This window comes from Lepidochelys kempii, chromosome 1 (genome assembly GCF_965140285.1).
Source record: "Lepidochelys kempii isolate rLepKem1 chromosome 1, rLepKem1.hap1, whole genome shotgun sequence".
Classification (NCBI taxonomy): Eukaryota; Metazoa; Chordata; order Testudines; family Cheloniidae; genus Lepidochelys; species Lepidochelys kempii.
In genome coordinates this window covers 245,718,362-245,734,261 of record NC_136380.1, presented here as the reverse complement: position 1 = coordinate 245,734,261, position 15,900 = coordinate 245,718,362, and the positions used below count along the sequence as shown (strand labels likewise).

The following is a 15,900-nucleotide window of genomic DNA, read 5'->3' as shown; positions in this document are numbered from 1 at the left end:
AGAAACTTCAATGGGCATGTCCTCATATTCTTTTGCAATGGCATTTCTGAAGGTTTCATTCCTCTGATGAAAAGCTTCTATGGTATTCTGAAGAGCCTATTATAAATACAATGGATAAAGGTCTCAAACATACAAATTTAATAGACTCTTTGAAATTAGACTACTTAATGACCAACAACAAAACTACCAGAAATGTGAATTAATTACGATCAGCATTTAATTTCATCAGAAGTTAATATTTCAACTTAAATACCACAGGCACAGCCCAAAAATAAAGGTGTTTTTTTTTAATTAAGGAAAGTCAAAATGTAGATGTGTTTACCTTTATCCATTCTTCCTTATCTTGTTCAGAACTAAAACAAACATTGACATATTAGTATAAAACTAGCTTAGGAAACATTAGCTCATGGTAGTTGGTGAATGAAGCTGTAACTTACAAAAGAAGCAGAGAATTTGAAATGATTCCAACATTTATAAAAACAGTGTTCATGAAACTGTCCAGTTAAAAATGGATCAGAATCGTGGTTTGAAGTCTGGTAAGTTTAATGGACTAGAATTAAGTTCTACGTGAAAGATCATCTTAAATGCACTCTGTAAACATATATAATAATGGCATTTCCAGCATTAAGCTTTCTTAAAGCACAGTGTATAAAAGAAACAGCACACACATTTCAGTGTGAATTTAAGATAGCTGTAAATGAACCAAAATGGGAGAAACTGCATCAGTATATATCAACTTTTCCCTGCAGCTCCCTTCCTCAAATTAAAGTTAAGTAAACAAGAGCAGAAATAAAAAGGGTTGACATAATAGGGTGATACTATCTAACAGAAACAAAGGAAAGTTTTGTTTTAACACCATAAACCAGGCATCCGTATGTTCCCTTTTATTCACTGGCGTAGGTGGTCTTTCGAAGACAACAGGGCCAAGCATTTTCCACCCAGAATCTTGTACATTAATTGTTTTCAAAGCATCTCAATAAGGCCTCTAAATTCAAATCCTATGAAAACATGCCTTGTACCCCAAGTAAATACACTACCGTAATCTGGTGATGGGGTAAATACAAACCCAATTTCCTATGAATTTTGAATCAGGAAAAAAAAGACTTGAAATAGTGTAACCCACACACCACCTGGGTGTGGTGTTCTGTCCCATCTAGTGGCACCGAGACCAATTAAAGAGAGAGATGAAATGAGTCTGCTCTACAGTCTTAGCTAACAGCCAACTGGCTTTTAGCTTATGTAGTAGGGGCTCATTCACTAAATTCCAGAGGTCCCACCAGGGTCTGTCGGCGTTACAATAGCACCACAGTATTTTTTGTTCTGCTACTCATTTAACACTTCCTCCCCTCACTTTGATGAAGTAAGGTGCATACAAAAAGAATTCTCACTCACACTCACACAATCCTTTTGATTTTTCCTACTGCTGGATGGGATGTGCAGGTGAGATCACATACCCATCTATGGTGAGAATGCCTCCAGTGTCACTTCTATATTTTGTAATATTACTGCAACTAGCAATAAAACTAGAATCCAAAAATAGAAGGACAGAGTCCTGTTCCTCATTCTTTACCGTCTGTAAATATTGGAAAAATGAATCTTCTAATTAGATAAAATAATTCTCCCTAATCCAACAACTCAACTAACTTTTAAAAGTAGTATGTAATCCCCATATCAGACAAGCAATCCCTCCATGTAGGAAGTGATCTACTATCTATTTAAAAAAAAAAGTGACTGAAACACTAAAATGCACTCAAGCAGTAATCTGAAAATAAATATATAAAATTATCTGGAAAAGGGAATTCCTGGGGCAAACTAAACATTTCATCAGAGCTATGACAAGTTTATAGGATGAGATTTATGCATAGGATACATTAAGAATAAAGTATGCATCAACTAAGATTATTTTAATCTCACTGATCTAGTTTTAGGGTGGCATTTTTGTACATATTACTTCACAATTTTGAATGAACTTTATGAAACACACCCTAAAATGTTCACAAAAACTAGACAAGTTTCCCCCCTAAACTAAATAACTTTAGTGCTAATGAAAGTACTAACCACCCTGGAAGTTGAACAAAATAAAAATAGTTGATAACTGCATTTTGTTCACAGTCACAAAATGCTTTGCACATGTGAAATGCAGCTGCCTCCAGGTGGAACACAGTCAACACATTGTATGGTGTTACTTCTGCCACCACACAACAATTTCTGACCAGTAGGATATGTAATAAAAAATAATCTATTATTGAATCAAAACATTAAAAGACAAATTTACCTTCATGGAAGAGTCCTAATACAATTTAACACAAAATAACTTTTCTATGGGTTTTGAATCATCCTACAGAATTGACAATTGTATCCCTGCCATCAAATTATACTGGACAGTTAAAATCTGTATCAAGATTATAATTTTCAATTACATTTTAAAGCTTTTAAAGGTAATTTATACAGATCGGTTACATTTTTAGAGAGAGCAGTGTTATAATTCCTCTTAAATTATAGAGGATTTTTCCATAAAGCTAAAAAGGCAGATGACCGCGAAGCGTTTGTTTATTCACAGAACATATACAACGTGCACAAAAAAGACCACAAAAACTTTTCTACAGTTCCTGACAGTATGCTTCTATCATGAACTGCAAACACCACTGTTCAGGATGAAAGGTCACTTCTGCACGCGGGTTTAATCCTTGGTCTTTCTGCAGAGGCTGTCAACAAGGGTTAAATGTGGCAGTGATTTCTGAAAAGAGGAAACTTATCCACTAAAACAGAACTAGGCAACCAATTTATTCAAAACGGCCGAACAGCAGTGAGGACAATTTCTAGGTCCACCAACCTAGGCCATTTTTCAAATTAAAGGTTTACAAATAAAAGGCTCACAAATAAAAGGCTCCATATCACCTTACCAGTTCTTCAAAATCGACCAGTCCCACAATTCTCCTCTATTTTTATATATTTTTTAATGCTTCGAAAGTAGACCACACCTCTTACCTGGCCTGCAACTCCAGTGTTCGCTCTTTTCCAGACACCTGGAAAGTGCATGGATACTCTTCATTGTGTGTTTCTACAATCTTCATACCATCAATACCAACCCTTGTTCGCACGGAGTACTTGGATCCTACCAAACTGAATTTGGGTACACAATACAGCAACATGTTGTTGAACTATTAGAAAAAAGAAAAGAAAAAGGACACATCAATAACAAAGAAAGGCAAGTATAATATATTAAGAGATGAATCGCATTTATCACCTTACAAAAACAACTTGAGGGAGACTGTGATTAGGCTTGTTAATGTCAGACAAAATAAAAATGGAAAGAACTGATACTATGGATAGGATTTAGAAATAAAATTAAAAGCCAACTAATTGATACATTTAAAAGCCAGCTACTGCATATGTACAGTAATTTTCATAATGTTTATAATCAAATACACTGAGTGGATGTGATGTTTAGCAACACTGTAAGCCTTTTGCTAAGAGTTTTCCAAGCCGATTTCAATATACTGAACAACTGCGTAAATAGATTTTTTAAAAAAAATCTTTATACTATAAGAGCAGCAAATTGACTCTGAAGGAATTTCCAGTCTATTGTGTCAACTCATATAATGGTAGATTTCTGTTTTTTCTTCACAGTACTTTTTTTTTTTTTAAATCAAAGTTACATTGAGAATATGTAAATCCACAAAAGGAAGGGAAAAATTATATGAGGCCAAGGTGGACAAGCTGAGGACATCGACCTTCTTTGTAAAGTGCTTTGGTTTCTACTGGAGAAAAGCACTATATAAGAGCTAGGTATTAGTATCATTTATTATTTGTAGCTTTTAAATAATCATTGTTTAACAGCCTAGAATTTCAGCCTAGGAGGGTATCCACTACTATGAGTTTGTGCTTTTGAAGATTTAAAATCAGATCCATAATGGTTGACAGTTTTTTCTTATTATTAAAACCAGAAACTCATATTTTTAAATGATGTTTCATAGAAGCATAGTCTGGCACATTAAGATGACTTAAGACCTTTTTAATATTTCTTAGTGCTTCAGAAGTCCTGTTGACTAGGGGCTTGCTTATCTCTGGAGCGCACTTTAAAACCACTCTCAAGAAAAGCATCATTATGGATTTCATACAATGGCTGGTGAAGGATTCAATATGATTCCTTTGATGGTCTAAGCCACATTCATGTCAACTGAAGTCTATATCACAGATATGGCACATCTGAACTTTTTATGTCCCTCATTTTAATATCATGTCTAGCCCCATTCAGAGACTTTTACTAATCATTTATTCCTCTGCTAGAAACACGGGTGAGCAGAAATCCGTCCCTCAGAAACTACATACTTTACTAGCCAGAGAGCATGAAGCATCCAGTGGCCCATACAGCAAATGGCAAAAATCAGGGCTTGAATTTGCCATTTTAATATATTGGCAGCAGTGAGTTATATCAAATATTCCACAATGGAATTAATGAAGAATCACTGATGGAGTCCAACAGTGCTAAGATAAAGATAGCACTGAGTATGTGAACCAAGGAAATGTGATTAGGTAAAGCAATGAGAGCTTTTGAAAAGAGGGTATGAACTTTCCAGGGGTACTAGTTTCTTACAAGGCTATGTGACTCATTTGGTCACATCACACTCAAGGATTTTGAAGGACATCTAATAATTACTATACCTGTAACATACATGCATGTTCAATCAGACCACTTGATTAGCTAAATCTACTGCTATAAAATACTATTCTAATAATATCTAATTAGAATAGAATCTTAAATACTTTTGTTTCCAAAATGTAAGCACCCCAAATACAGTAGTAGATTCTATCAATAGAAATGACTAGCCTCCATGGTAGCTATAGCAACTAAGAAAGACCAATATTGCATTTACTCTGAGATATGTTACTGGACCCTGGTTTAATTCTATTTGAAACATTCTTTTCTAAATGATTTTTGTCATTTTTCAGCAAGCGTTGTGGGTAAAATCTCGGCTCCAGGTGAAGTTAATGGCAAAATTTCCCCATTGACTTAAATAGAGAGAAGATTTCACCCTTGCTTTCAGGCAGCTCCGTGAAATTTGAAACAAGCCTAACATCACTCACACAAACACAGGTTTTGATACTTACTAAGAAAAGGTATCGTTCTTGGGCGGATGTATTACGAGCAGCAAGTTTAAGGATCTGTCCTTCTTTTATCAGCTCATTTGAGGGGTTGACAATATCTTCCTCTTCTCCCAACATCTCATACACCTCCAACAACTTCTTTAGATTCTCCTTTTCAATTAAAATAAAACTACATTTATGAATAAGTGATTTTGCCAATGTAAAATGGTTTACCTGAAGCTTATGTAAGAGTCTGAAAACCGCTAGTTTAAAAGAATATTTATATATAAATTGCCAGAACCAGATTGTATTTGGGCATAAACTGTTTCTAGTAATCTAATTTATCTAACCAGTATTTTAAAATGTACTTATATAGAGTGCTATTTCATGTCCAAAATATTTTACAAATATTTAATGGTTTATGGACCACAACATCCCTGTGAGGGAGATAAGTATTTTCTCCATTTTACAGGTGCAGAAACAAACACAGAAAAGTTAAGTGACCAGTATAACCTCTTACTGGCAGCCAGGAATAATACAGAGAAATCCCAATTCCCACTCCCGAGTTTTAGTTACAATATCATATTTTATCAAGCATTCCAGCTGACAGTAAAAAGGACAATATAAATAGCAACATTTTGGAGCAAAGAAACCAAAGTTTATAAGTTTCACTGTTTGAAAAATCTGCATTTCATATACCTGGTAAAATTCACAGAATTTCCTAGCTGTACATGCTACTTAATACACAAGACTAAAAACAGAGGATTAAAAAGGGGAAAACCCCACAAAAGCCACTTACCATTTTTCGTATAGCACTATTGGAGTGACTGGCTGCTGTGGAAATAATTTCCAGGGATTCTAGATGGCACCGAAAATGAAAAACAAATGAAAATACATTGTTATTTACTATAGTACACAGACTACTAGGTCGAATGGCATACTTGTAAATTTCATATGAACGTCAACCTTCTCAAGCCCCAAAATTGTCAATAAAGTAAGGTACAAGTGTTTTGTCCAACAGGGTACTTTTGCCTTAATTGAATGTAAAATATAATAAAAATTAGAGCTAACAGATTAGATGCTTGAAAAGCTTAGCAGGAATCCTTGCCAGTTTTAATCAATTATTGTAGGGTGTTTGTGGCATGAATCGCAAAATTCATGAACTTGAGTACTTGTACCCAAAATATGATTCTGAGAATCATGGCTCCTTCAATCAGGGAGCAGAAACATGCAGTGTGATCTACAGAGCCAACCAAAACAGCTCCAATTTCAAATACTTTTAAGAAACTGCTCCAGGCCAAGAATTATTTGCAGAAGCTATTTGATCAACAATTCTGAATAATAAGAAAAAATATGATCTATTTTGCATAATTTATACATGAAAAATGATAAAACTTGAAAATGGAATCTATTTTCACAAAAAAATAGCTGAAATATGTATTTTAAAAAAACAAAATATGGATCCCATTTTCAAATTTTTTTCCAGCAAAGACCATTTCTATATAAAAAGCCACACAAAAGTGGGTTTAAATGCCAAACTAGCCTTCTCCTAAGGATTGTGCATATGGCATAGTTTCAGAAAAGGGTGCAAAATCATGTGAAACAAAAGTAGAATTTTTGTGCTCCATGACAGGAAGGACAAATTGTAAGTTTCACTGCTCTAATGCTAGCCTAGAAATCAACATAAAATATGGGTCATTTTTCAGAGACTCTTACAACTCTACACTAACATTTTCCCTGCAATAGTGTTCCTTTACCTCATTTTTATTGGGATAGCTTTAATTTATAGGGTTCTTTTATTACTGTTTTCTTATTGCTATATTAAGTAATCACACAATCCATGAAATACTTACTTTCAGCATCCTTCCAGTCTAGGGAATCTTGAGGCAGTTTCCTTAGGTAGTCCTTTAGTAGCATCTCATAGCGTGGAATGCGTTGTACTGGTTCTAGCATATGATGTTGCAATGTCAAACTCCCACAGACTTTTTGTGTCTAGGAAAATGTAAATATATTTAGATACCACAGTTCAGACAATATTTTTCCATAACTTAGCGTGTGATAACACAATATAAAGGTGTGACTGACCTAAATTCTAATAAAATAATTAACATTCTTTCCAATGACTTTAAAAGCAAGTAAAGTTAATTATTGTAAAGCAGGGAGAATCACTGTATTTATTTTCTTTGTATCAAGCAGAAAGAATTTCATAAATAGGACCACAAATGATATTGCATTTGAACTTAATTTTTCTAATAATATCTGTAATAACTGATTTTAAGCATCTAATTCAGTTAATAAGGGATAAACTGAATTTACCATGACAAGTCATAAGATCAGGGCATATTCTTCTGGACTCTAATATGGCACACATGTATGACAAATGCTGTCTTTCAATACATAGTTATACATGATGTAAAAACAAGGGTAGCTATTTTGAGAAAAATAATGTCTGTTTACTTCCATTTCCTTAGAAAGGAGTAAACTGTAGATTAGACTAAAGCACACAAAAAGAAGTCCCTTATTGAGGGCCACACATTCTGCTTAAATTGCACCACACTGCAGGAATGTCTTATTCCTTTCCTAAACTTCTAGTTGGTTGGTCTGTAGGCTGGAAATGATATCCATAATTAACAGAAAAATCAAGAAGGGGCCCTTGGAGAGGTGAAGTTACAGACTTTTCCAAAGAGATACATTTCCATGACTGACTGCTTCTATACCCTTCAATTACTCAATTTTTAGGATTGTAAACGTACTTCCTAACTCAGGTGTTTTGGAAAACTGCAGGTCATGTCAGCCAACATGACAAGTTAGGAATTTAGAGATGGGCAAGTATGTAATTGTAAAAAAAAAATGTTATTTACTTTTTAGTATCTTTGACTGACAAAGCAAATTCATTGGTCCTCGTGTTTTAACATTTATGCTTTGATCGATGATGCGTTTCACTGGAGAGGAAGGATATGGGAAGGAAAAGGAAAACTAGGACAAAATTAAATGGACAAAATGGAACCCTGACTTGCTTCTAAGGGACCAGAAAAATAGATTGTGTTATGGAATGGTCCACCCAAATACCCCGTGAGAATCTGTTTCATTACAAAAACAAAAATCCCCCTGACTGCATAGCCCTATTTGTCACCTAACGCTCCCCACTGGAACTCATAAGGGGTATCAAACAATTACAATGCATACTTGATGGAAACCACATCCTGAAAGAAATCTTTCCCAACCCTCTCTTCTGGGCTTCAAACAATCCTCCAGCCTATCCAAGCTCATCATCAGAAGCAAGCTTCCCATAGACCAGGAAACATCAATTCAAAGCAGCACCAGACTCTGTGAGAACAACAGATGCAAAACCTGCAGACATAACTCCACTGCTAAAATGATCAATAGCCCCCCCAACACACTTTTCAAAATCCATGGTTCCTATACATACCCATCGCAACATTGGTATACCTCATCCAGTGCATCAAAGACTCCAACAACAACTACATGGGTGAAACCAGACAATCACTATATTCTCAAACAAACTCGCATAGAAAAATGATAACAGACAAAAAATAACCTATCACCCATGGGTGTATATTTTTCACAAAGCAAAGCAATCACTCCATATCTGACCTCTCATTGCTCATCCTCATAGGAAACCTACACAACTGCTTTCAAAAGACAAGCCTGGGAACTTAAATTCATAACTCTGTTGGACACTGAAAACCATGGACTTAACACAGACTGTTGTAATGAGCCATAAAACCAATTTGTAAAACACCCTACTGCCTGCTCACCCTTTACTTAAAATGAAGTGGGAAGTTGTCTCCTACTGTGTGTGTGAACCCCTTAGACTTGTCCCACCTTGTATTTAGCTCAGACGCTCTGGTTACCTTCTCCAGACCTGAGGAAGAGCTCTGTGTAGCTTGAAAGTTTGTTCCTTCCACCAACAGAATAAAAGATAAATAAAAGATTTAATAAAAGAATAAAAGTTTCCAATAAAAGATATTATTACCTTACCTACCTTGTCTTTCTAAGGGACTGGATATTTAATGATTTAAAACGGTCTTTCAGAAATATAGAAAATGACACATACACACTACTTTGTAGCTTTTCAAGAAATAGTCTCCTACATTACCTGAATGTCCTGAATAATGGATTTGAATAGAGGTGACCGCTCAGTCCACGTTTTCACCAGTTCCATTGCATTATCAAAGTTTTTCACATACTCTCCATACATCTTGAGGAAAGGAGCTAACTTCTGCAGAATATCTCCAATTCTGGGGGTCCCAGTCCTGCAGAGCAAGAGGATTGAATCTCAACTTCACAGCAAATAAGTAAAAGCCGACAAGGTATTAACTAGCTGACAGAATGAGGGAAAAATATTATTTAAAAAATCTAAAGTAATGAATCCTCCAAGGATCCTTTACTACATAAAGGATCCTAGTCTGACCTTCAAAGGAGACCTGCAAAAGTGAAAACAATCTTTATGTCCTATCTTGATCATGTATAAAGGCCTTAAGTAAGGAATAAAGCACTATATAAAATATTAATTCTTCTTTCATTATTTCCATTTAGTGAATGGCATTTCTCTGAGCTGCCATTGTAAGTTATACAACACTGCACTTCTCAGCTGGAGGTGAAAACTCAGGAGGCCAATTAATGCAGAACTGAGAAGATTCCAGTATTGCTAGAAACTATTGAAAAAAATCAGACAGCTTTAAGTTAATTATGATAAATTTCATACTTTGAAAAAAAAAATTAAGTCACTTAGAAGCTTAAAGTAGTAAAGAATGTCGTGTTGCTTTAGGTGCACAGTAAACAAGTAGCATTTAGCAGCTTTTCAAAATTTGAAAAATCACTTCGTGCTGACCTTTTCACAAACATACAGAGTTTGCAGCAAGGTTCCAATAGTTTAATGAGCCAAACAAGAAATACCCTACAAATGAAATGGGCTACTTATCTATAGCTGCTAGTTTACCGAAGGTGGTCTGATTTCACTTTCCCTCCAGAGAAACTAAATTTTCAAGGCTGTCTCTAATGCCAGACCTGAAGGTGTCCAATTTTTACAAGCTTGGGCAGTAGGCCATATCAGAGATGTCCAAAAAAGTCAAGCACATTAAGTCTTGGCAAGAATAAAAGTCTACTATGACTTCAGAACCCCTCCATAAGTAGGGCCCTTCGTTTTCATTTTTTATTTTATTTAATGTTTCCCAGGAATGTATTGGTATTTATTACAACACAAACAAAAGGTGAAAATTGGTGGAAAAAAATTACTAATTTTTCTGGGTAAATATTGGGCGGGGGAGGGTGGATGGAAGAAAAGGGGAAAAAGTACAGCAGATTAATGGAATTCAATGTGGTTTGCTGCAGAACTAGAACAGAACTCAAAACACAATGCCAACTCTGAGTTTAAGAAAACAATACAACTCTGATCCCCAAATAAAATTCCATTTGAATAAAGTTTACTATTGTAGACTTAGAACTATTAGGCTACAAATATTTACATTTAATAATTGGGCCACACCATTAGCAGCGCATACACTCAACTTCATCCTTTTCTCCTGTTTTTGTTTTTTTTAACTTGTGAATACTTCCCTTGTGTTCTGAAATGTATTCTGATACAGATTTTCATTTTTGTCCCGTTTAGTGTGTCAGATCTTTAAACTGTTACCTTCTAACAGCTTGAAAAATGTACATGGTGGGTGTGAGATTCATCAGTACGTTCAGATGTGCACGTACTTCAGAGCTTGCGTGCATGTCTGTTTATTGTGTGTATCTTCTAGATTAATACATAGCCTTACTCCAACAGGAAGCGTGGCATATACACACAGATTAATGTATTATTGTAATATCTAAATCTCTCGCAATGTATTGTATTTTCCTAATAAAACAAGTTATTTTTTTATATACTTGAATATATAAAAGTACAGTGAAAATTGGGGCAGGGGGGAAGTGAATAATACTTTTTGTAAAACACAGGATTTGTGTGTGTGGTAAAAATCAGTTTAAATGGAAAATGCAGGGGCTTATCCGTAAGGCACAGCACAAAGTACTCTGGAAGAACATGCAGCACAGAGGCAGCTTGGAAAGAAGAATCTTCTGATGACAGAACGCATAGTGCCATCGGTGAACTGATGGCTGTAGATAACCAATCCATAAACGATTCAAACAATTTGTGCGTTGGCTGGCTCATCAAAACTACCGGAACCTTGTTACCAGTTCCCAAACCATAACGTTATCCGCAATATATGCCCCTGTTTGAAAATGCTTGATTACTCGTGACAATGCTATCCATTTACCATAGACTCAAAGCCATACCCATTTTCACCCATACCCATTTTCAGTGGGCTAAGAGCACAACGTAAAACTTTAGAGCCTACAATTCCACTCAGTCCTACTTCAGCTAATCACTCAGACAAACAAGTTTGGTTACAATTTGCAGGAGATAATGCTGCCCGCTTCTTGTTTACAATGTCACCTGAAAGTGAGAACAGGTGTTTGCATGGCACTGTTGTAGTCGGCTGTCATAAATATAAAGGGAAGGGTAAACACCTTTAAATCCCCCCCACCCCCCCGGCCAGAGGAAAAGCCCTTTCACCTGTAAAGGGTTAAGAAGCTAGGATAACCTCGCTGGCACCTGACCAAAATGACCAATGAGGAGACAAGATACTCTCAAAGCTGGAGGCGGGGAGAAACAAAGGCTCTCTCGGTCTGTGTGTTGCTTTTGCTGGGAACAGAAAAGGAATGCAGGTCAGAACTCCTGTAAAGGGCTAATAAGCAATCTAGTTAGATAAGCGTTAGATTCTGTTTTGTTTAAATGGCTGATAAAATAAGTTGTGCTGAATGGAATGTATATTCTTGTTTTTGTGTCTTTTTGTAACTTAAGGTTTTGCCTAGAGCAATTCTCTATGTTTTGAATCTGATTAGCCTGTAAGGTATTTACCATCCTGATTTTACAGAGGTGATTCTTTTACTTTTTCTTCAATTAAAATTCTTCTTTTAAGAACCTGATTGCTTTTTCATTGTTCTTAAGATCCAAGGGTTTGGGTCTGTGTTCACCTATGCAAATTGGTGAGGATTTTTATCCTGCCTTCCCCAGGAAAGGGGGTGTAGGGTTTGGAAGGATTTTGCGTGGGAAGACGTTTCCACGCGGGCTCTTTCCCTGTTATATATTTGTTAGACGCTTGGTTGTGGCAGCAATAAAGTTCTGGGGCAAAAGGTAAAATAGTTTGTACCTTGGGAAAGTTTTAACCTAAGCTGGTAAAAATAAGCTTAGGGGGTTTTTCATGCAGGTCCCCACATCTGTACCCTAGAGTTCAGAGTGGGGAAGGAACCTTGACACCGGCGTTGCAAGATATTTACGTGCCAGATACACTAAAGATTCACATGTCCCTTCATGCTTCAACCACCATTCCAGAGGACATGTGTCCATGCTGATGACAGGTTCTGCTCAACAGCTATCCAAAGCAGAGCGGACCGTTGCGTGTTCATTTTGATCATCTGAGACAGATGACACCAGCAGAAGGTTGATTTTCTTTTTTGGTAGTTCAGGTTCCGTAGTTTCTGCATCTGATTGTTGCTCTTTCAATACTTCTGAAAGCATGCTCCACACCTCGTCCCTCTCAGACTCGGAACAGCACTTCAGAGGCTTAAAACTTGGGTCGAGTGCTAGAGCTATTTTTAGAAATCTCACATTGGTGCCTTCTTTGCATTTTGTCAAATCTGCAGTGAAAGTGTTCTTAAAACGAAGATGTGCTTGGGTCATCATCCAAGACTGCTAGAACACGATATACATGGCAGAATGTGGGTGAAACATAGAGCTGGAGACATACCATTCTCCCCCCAGGAGTTCAGTCACACATTTAATTAACATATTTTTTGTTTTTGAAGAGCATCATCAGCATGTCCTCTGGAATGGTGGCCGAAGCATGAAGGGGCATACAAATGTTCAGCATATCTGGCACGTAAATACCTTGAAATGCCAGCTATAAAAGTGCCATGCAAATGCCTCTTTCAGGTGACATTGTAAATAAGAAGCAGGCAGCATTCTCTCCCGTAAATGTAAACAAATTTGTTTGTCTTAGCGATTGGCTGAACAAGAAGTAGGACTGAGTGGACTTGTAGTCTCTAGTGCTTTACATTGTTTTGTTTTTGAGTGCAGTTATGTAACAACAACAAAATCTACATTTGTAAGTTACACTTTCACAATAAAGAGATTGCACTACAGTATTTGTATGAGGTGAATTAAAAAATACTATTTCTTTTGTTTATCATTTTTACAGTGCAAACATTTGTAATAAAAAATTATATAAAGTGAGCACTGTACACTTTGTATTCTGTGTTATAATAGAAATCAATATATTTGAAAATGTAGAAAAACATCCAAAATATTTAATACATTTCAATTGGTATTCTATTGTTTAACTGTGCAATTAATCGAGATTAATTTTTTTAATCACGATTAATTTTTTTGAGTTAATTGCGTAAGTTAGCTGAGATTATTCAACAACCCTAGTCTCAAGATGTCATGACCAACTGGAACACCATTTACCCATGATTAAATGCCTGCTGTAATATAAACAGGTTCTCACTGCCTTTTGTTCAAAACAGTCTTAGTTAATCCACCAAACACAACCCAGCAAAGTCCGTAGAGCTTATAATTCTAGTGCCATTTAGGGTATATGGCTTCACTGCAGAGTTAGCCCAGACTAACCTACCCTGGTGCATCCCCACTGCAAAGTCCTCCTTGTGCAATAGTATCCCCAGTGGTGCTGCACTAGTCAGTGAACTGGGATGGGATTTCTGGTGGGATATCCCATGGTTCTTAGTATGAATTAACCTGGGCTCTTCCGTGAATTTGTTTGCAGGATGCTCTCTCTCACTTAGCATGGAGCTGCTGCCTGTGTCAGCGACATAAGAACACTTTATCTAAGTAACTTCCAAGCGGAGCTCCTCATTAATGCGGACTGTTTTGTACACAAAACCAAACAGCATTCGGCATCAAGAACTTCTAATGAGATCATCACTAAGGAATTCAGTCTGCGAGCCATAAAGTGATTCTTAGCACACGTTCATGAACTAGCGCTGCTCAAATTCTTTGGAAGCACAGCAAAAATGGAGTGAGAAAATGTGGGGTTAAAGTACTGAGCCAGTGTAGGTGACCTCAGTGCAGAAGGAAGGAAGCAGGTAGACAAGAAATCACAGCCTAGATAGAATTGTGGGTTAGCACTGGAGGCCTAACAGAACCTGGGCTTGATTAGCCTGCATTCTCACGGCAAAGCAGGCAGGTTGCCGGACCAGGCTGCAATGAAACTCTACCTCAGGCTATACCCTCAGCTGTGCCTGCTAGCTCTGGGCCACCCCCCCACCTGGAGGAGCAGTAGTGGCAGCAGGGGTGCCCCGGGCCATCCCCAACCCAGAGGAGCAGCAGCGAGGCTCCGGGCTGTCCACCTGTCCCCAGGAGCAGCAGCAACTGCCGGAGCACCTTCCCCACATGCTGGAGTGCCCTCCCCCCACCCCATGTTCCTTAGCACCTAAGATTTAGTTAGAGGTATTTTTCATAAAAGTCATAGCCAGTTCTGTTTATTGCTCCTGACCTGTACGTGACTTTTACTAAAAAACGCGTGACTAAATCATAGCCTTATTCATGAGTGGCTCTGGGAGCATTCATGCAATTTTGCTGTGTGTGGGGCTCCACATGATGATGGCTAAGTGATCACAGTGCCTAGAAGGGTTTGCTGTTTGTCACTGGCATAGCTTTGTGAGAGACAGCCCAGGTTGGAGAGTTAAGGGGGAACAGTTGTCCCACAGTTCCAGGTTGTACTCCGGGATCCTGTCACAGTATTTTACTAATATGACACATAGTACAGTCTGTCTCCTATAATTTGTGCTCTTTCTCTAAGGCAGAATGTAGTTTATGTATGCTATAGCTTTTAAAGCATTACTGAAGTAAAGCGTACTTCCCCTCCCCCAAAATTGAGCAGTTTAATATTTGGGTTCACATTTAGTATCAGATTTTTTTATTTGATGAATCCAAAAAGATGAATTTCTCATATACACCATTATAATAAAGTATTTAATATTGTACGGAATGCAAGCTTAATGTTAAGCATTACTTTATTTTATGCTGTTTAGGTGTTATCTAATTCTGATATTTCCTTGCTTTATAGAAAATGTTACTTTTTTTGAAGAATTAGGTTGGATTAAATAATTTGAGTGTGTGCTGACAACCGCTATGTCTAGTGTTATTACAGCACAGCACACTTCTAGTTATTTGCACTAAGGAGGGAAAATAAAAAGCTTATCCAGAGTACAAAATGCCCATTACACAATATTTTAACACATATACCACCCTGGCTTGCTCTTTTAACATGACTTTCCTTTGAAAAAATGCCATGACAACATCATCCTAAAAATAATTCAGAACCAGGTGTTAATTACTAAATGATAAAGTTAAAACATGTAATAATAAAAGGAATTCTACTTTATTATAGCGTAGAAAGCAACTATAAAAATTAATGCATCAGGTTCTTGCACAATAACTGTATAAACATTCATTTGCACCAATTCCTGTATTTCAGGCAACAGACTCATCGGGTAGCATGTAATCTTAAAGGGCTACTGCTCCCATTCAACTAAAGATTTTACATGTGAGTAATCCCACTGACTTCACTGAGACAATGCGTGTGCTTAAGCTAAGGACATGCTTAATTCCTCTATTAAATGAAACCCTGATGAACAGTAGAGCAGCAGACACTTTTTCCCAGCAGCAGAACTTCCCTGGAGCATTTTAACGGTAAAAGTGTCCTCTGTCTCTGTCATGTAACA

General features: G+C 36.9%; 1 protein-coding gene across 4 annotated transcripts in view; it reads right to left on the bottom strand.

Annotated features, from left to right (window-relative positions):
* Positions 1-15,900, bottom strand: part of FGD4 (FYVE, RhoGEF and PH domain containing 4) — a 187,222-nt gene that overhangs the window by 10,763 nt on the left and 160,559 nt on the right. For 3 of the 4 annotated variants that reach the window (XM_073321777.2, XM_073321787.2, XM_073321796.2), the window contains 7 exons: positions 9,209-9,365; positions 6,942-7,080; positions 5,888-5,946; positions 5,113-5,259; positions 2,989-3,161; positions 323-353; positions 1-96 (listed from right to left, as the gene is read on the bottom strand). In XM_073321777.2, the coding sequence (XP_073177878.1) occupies positions 1-96; positions 323-353; positions 2,989-3,161; positions 5,113-5,259; positions 5,888-5,946; positions 6,942-7,080; positions 9,209-9,365 (802 nt within the window). The other variant, XM_073321811.2, reaches the window with a different exon arrangement.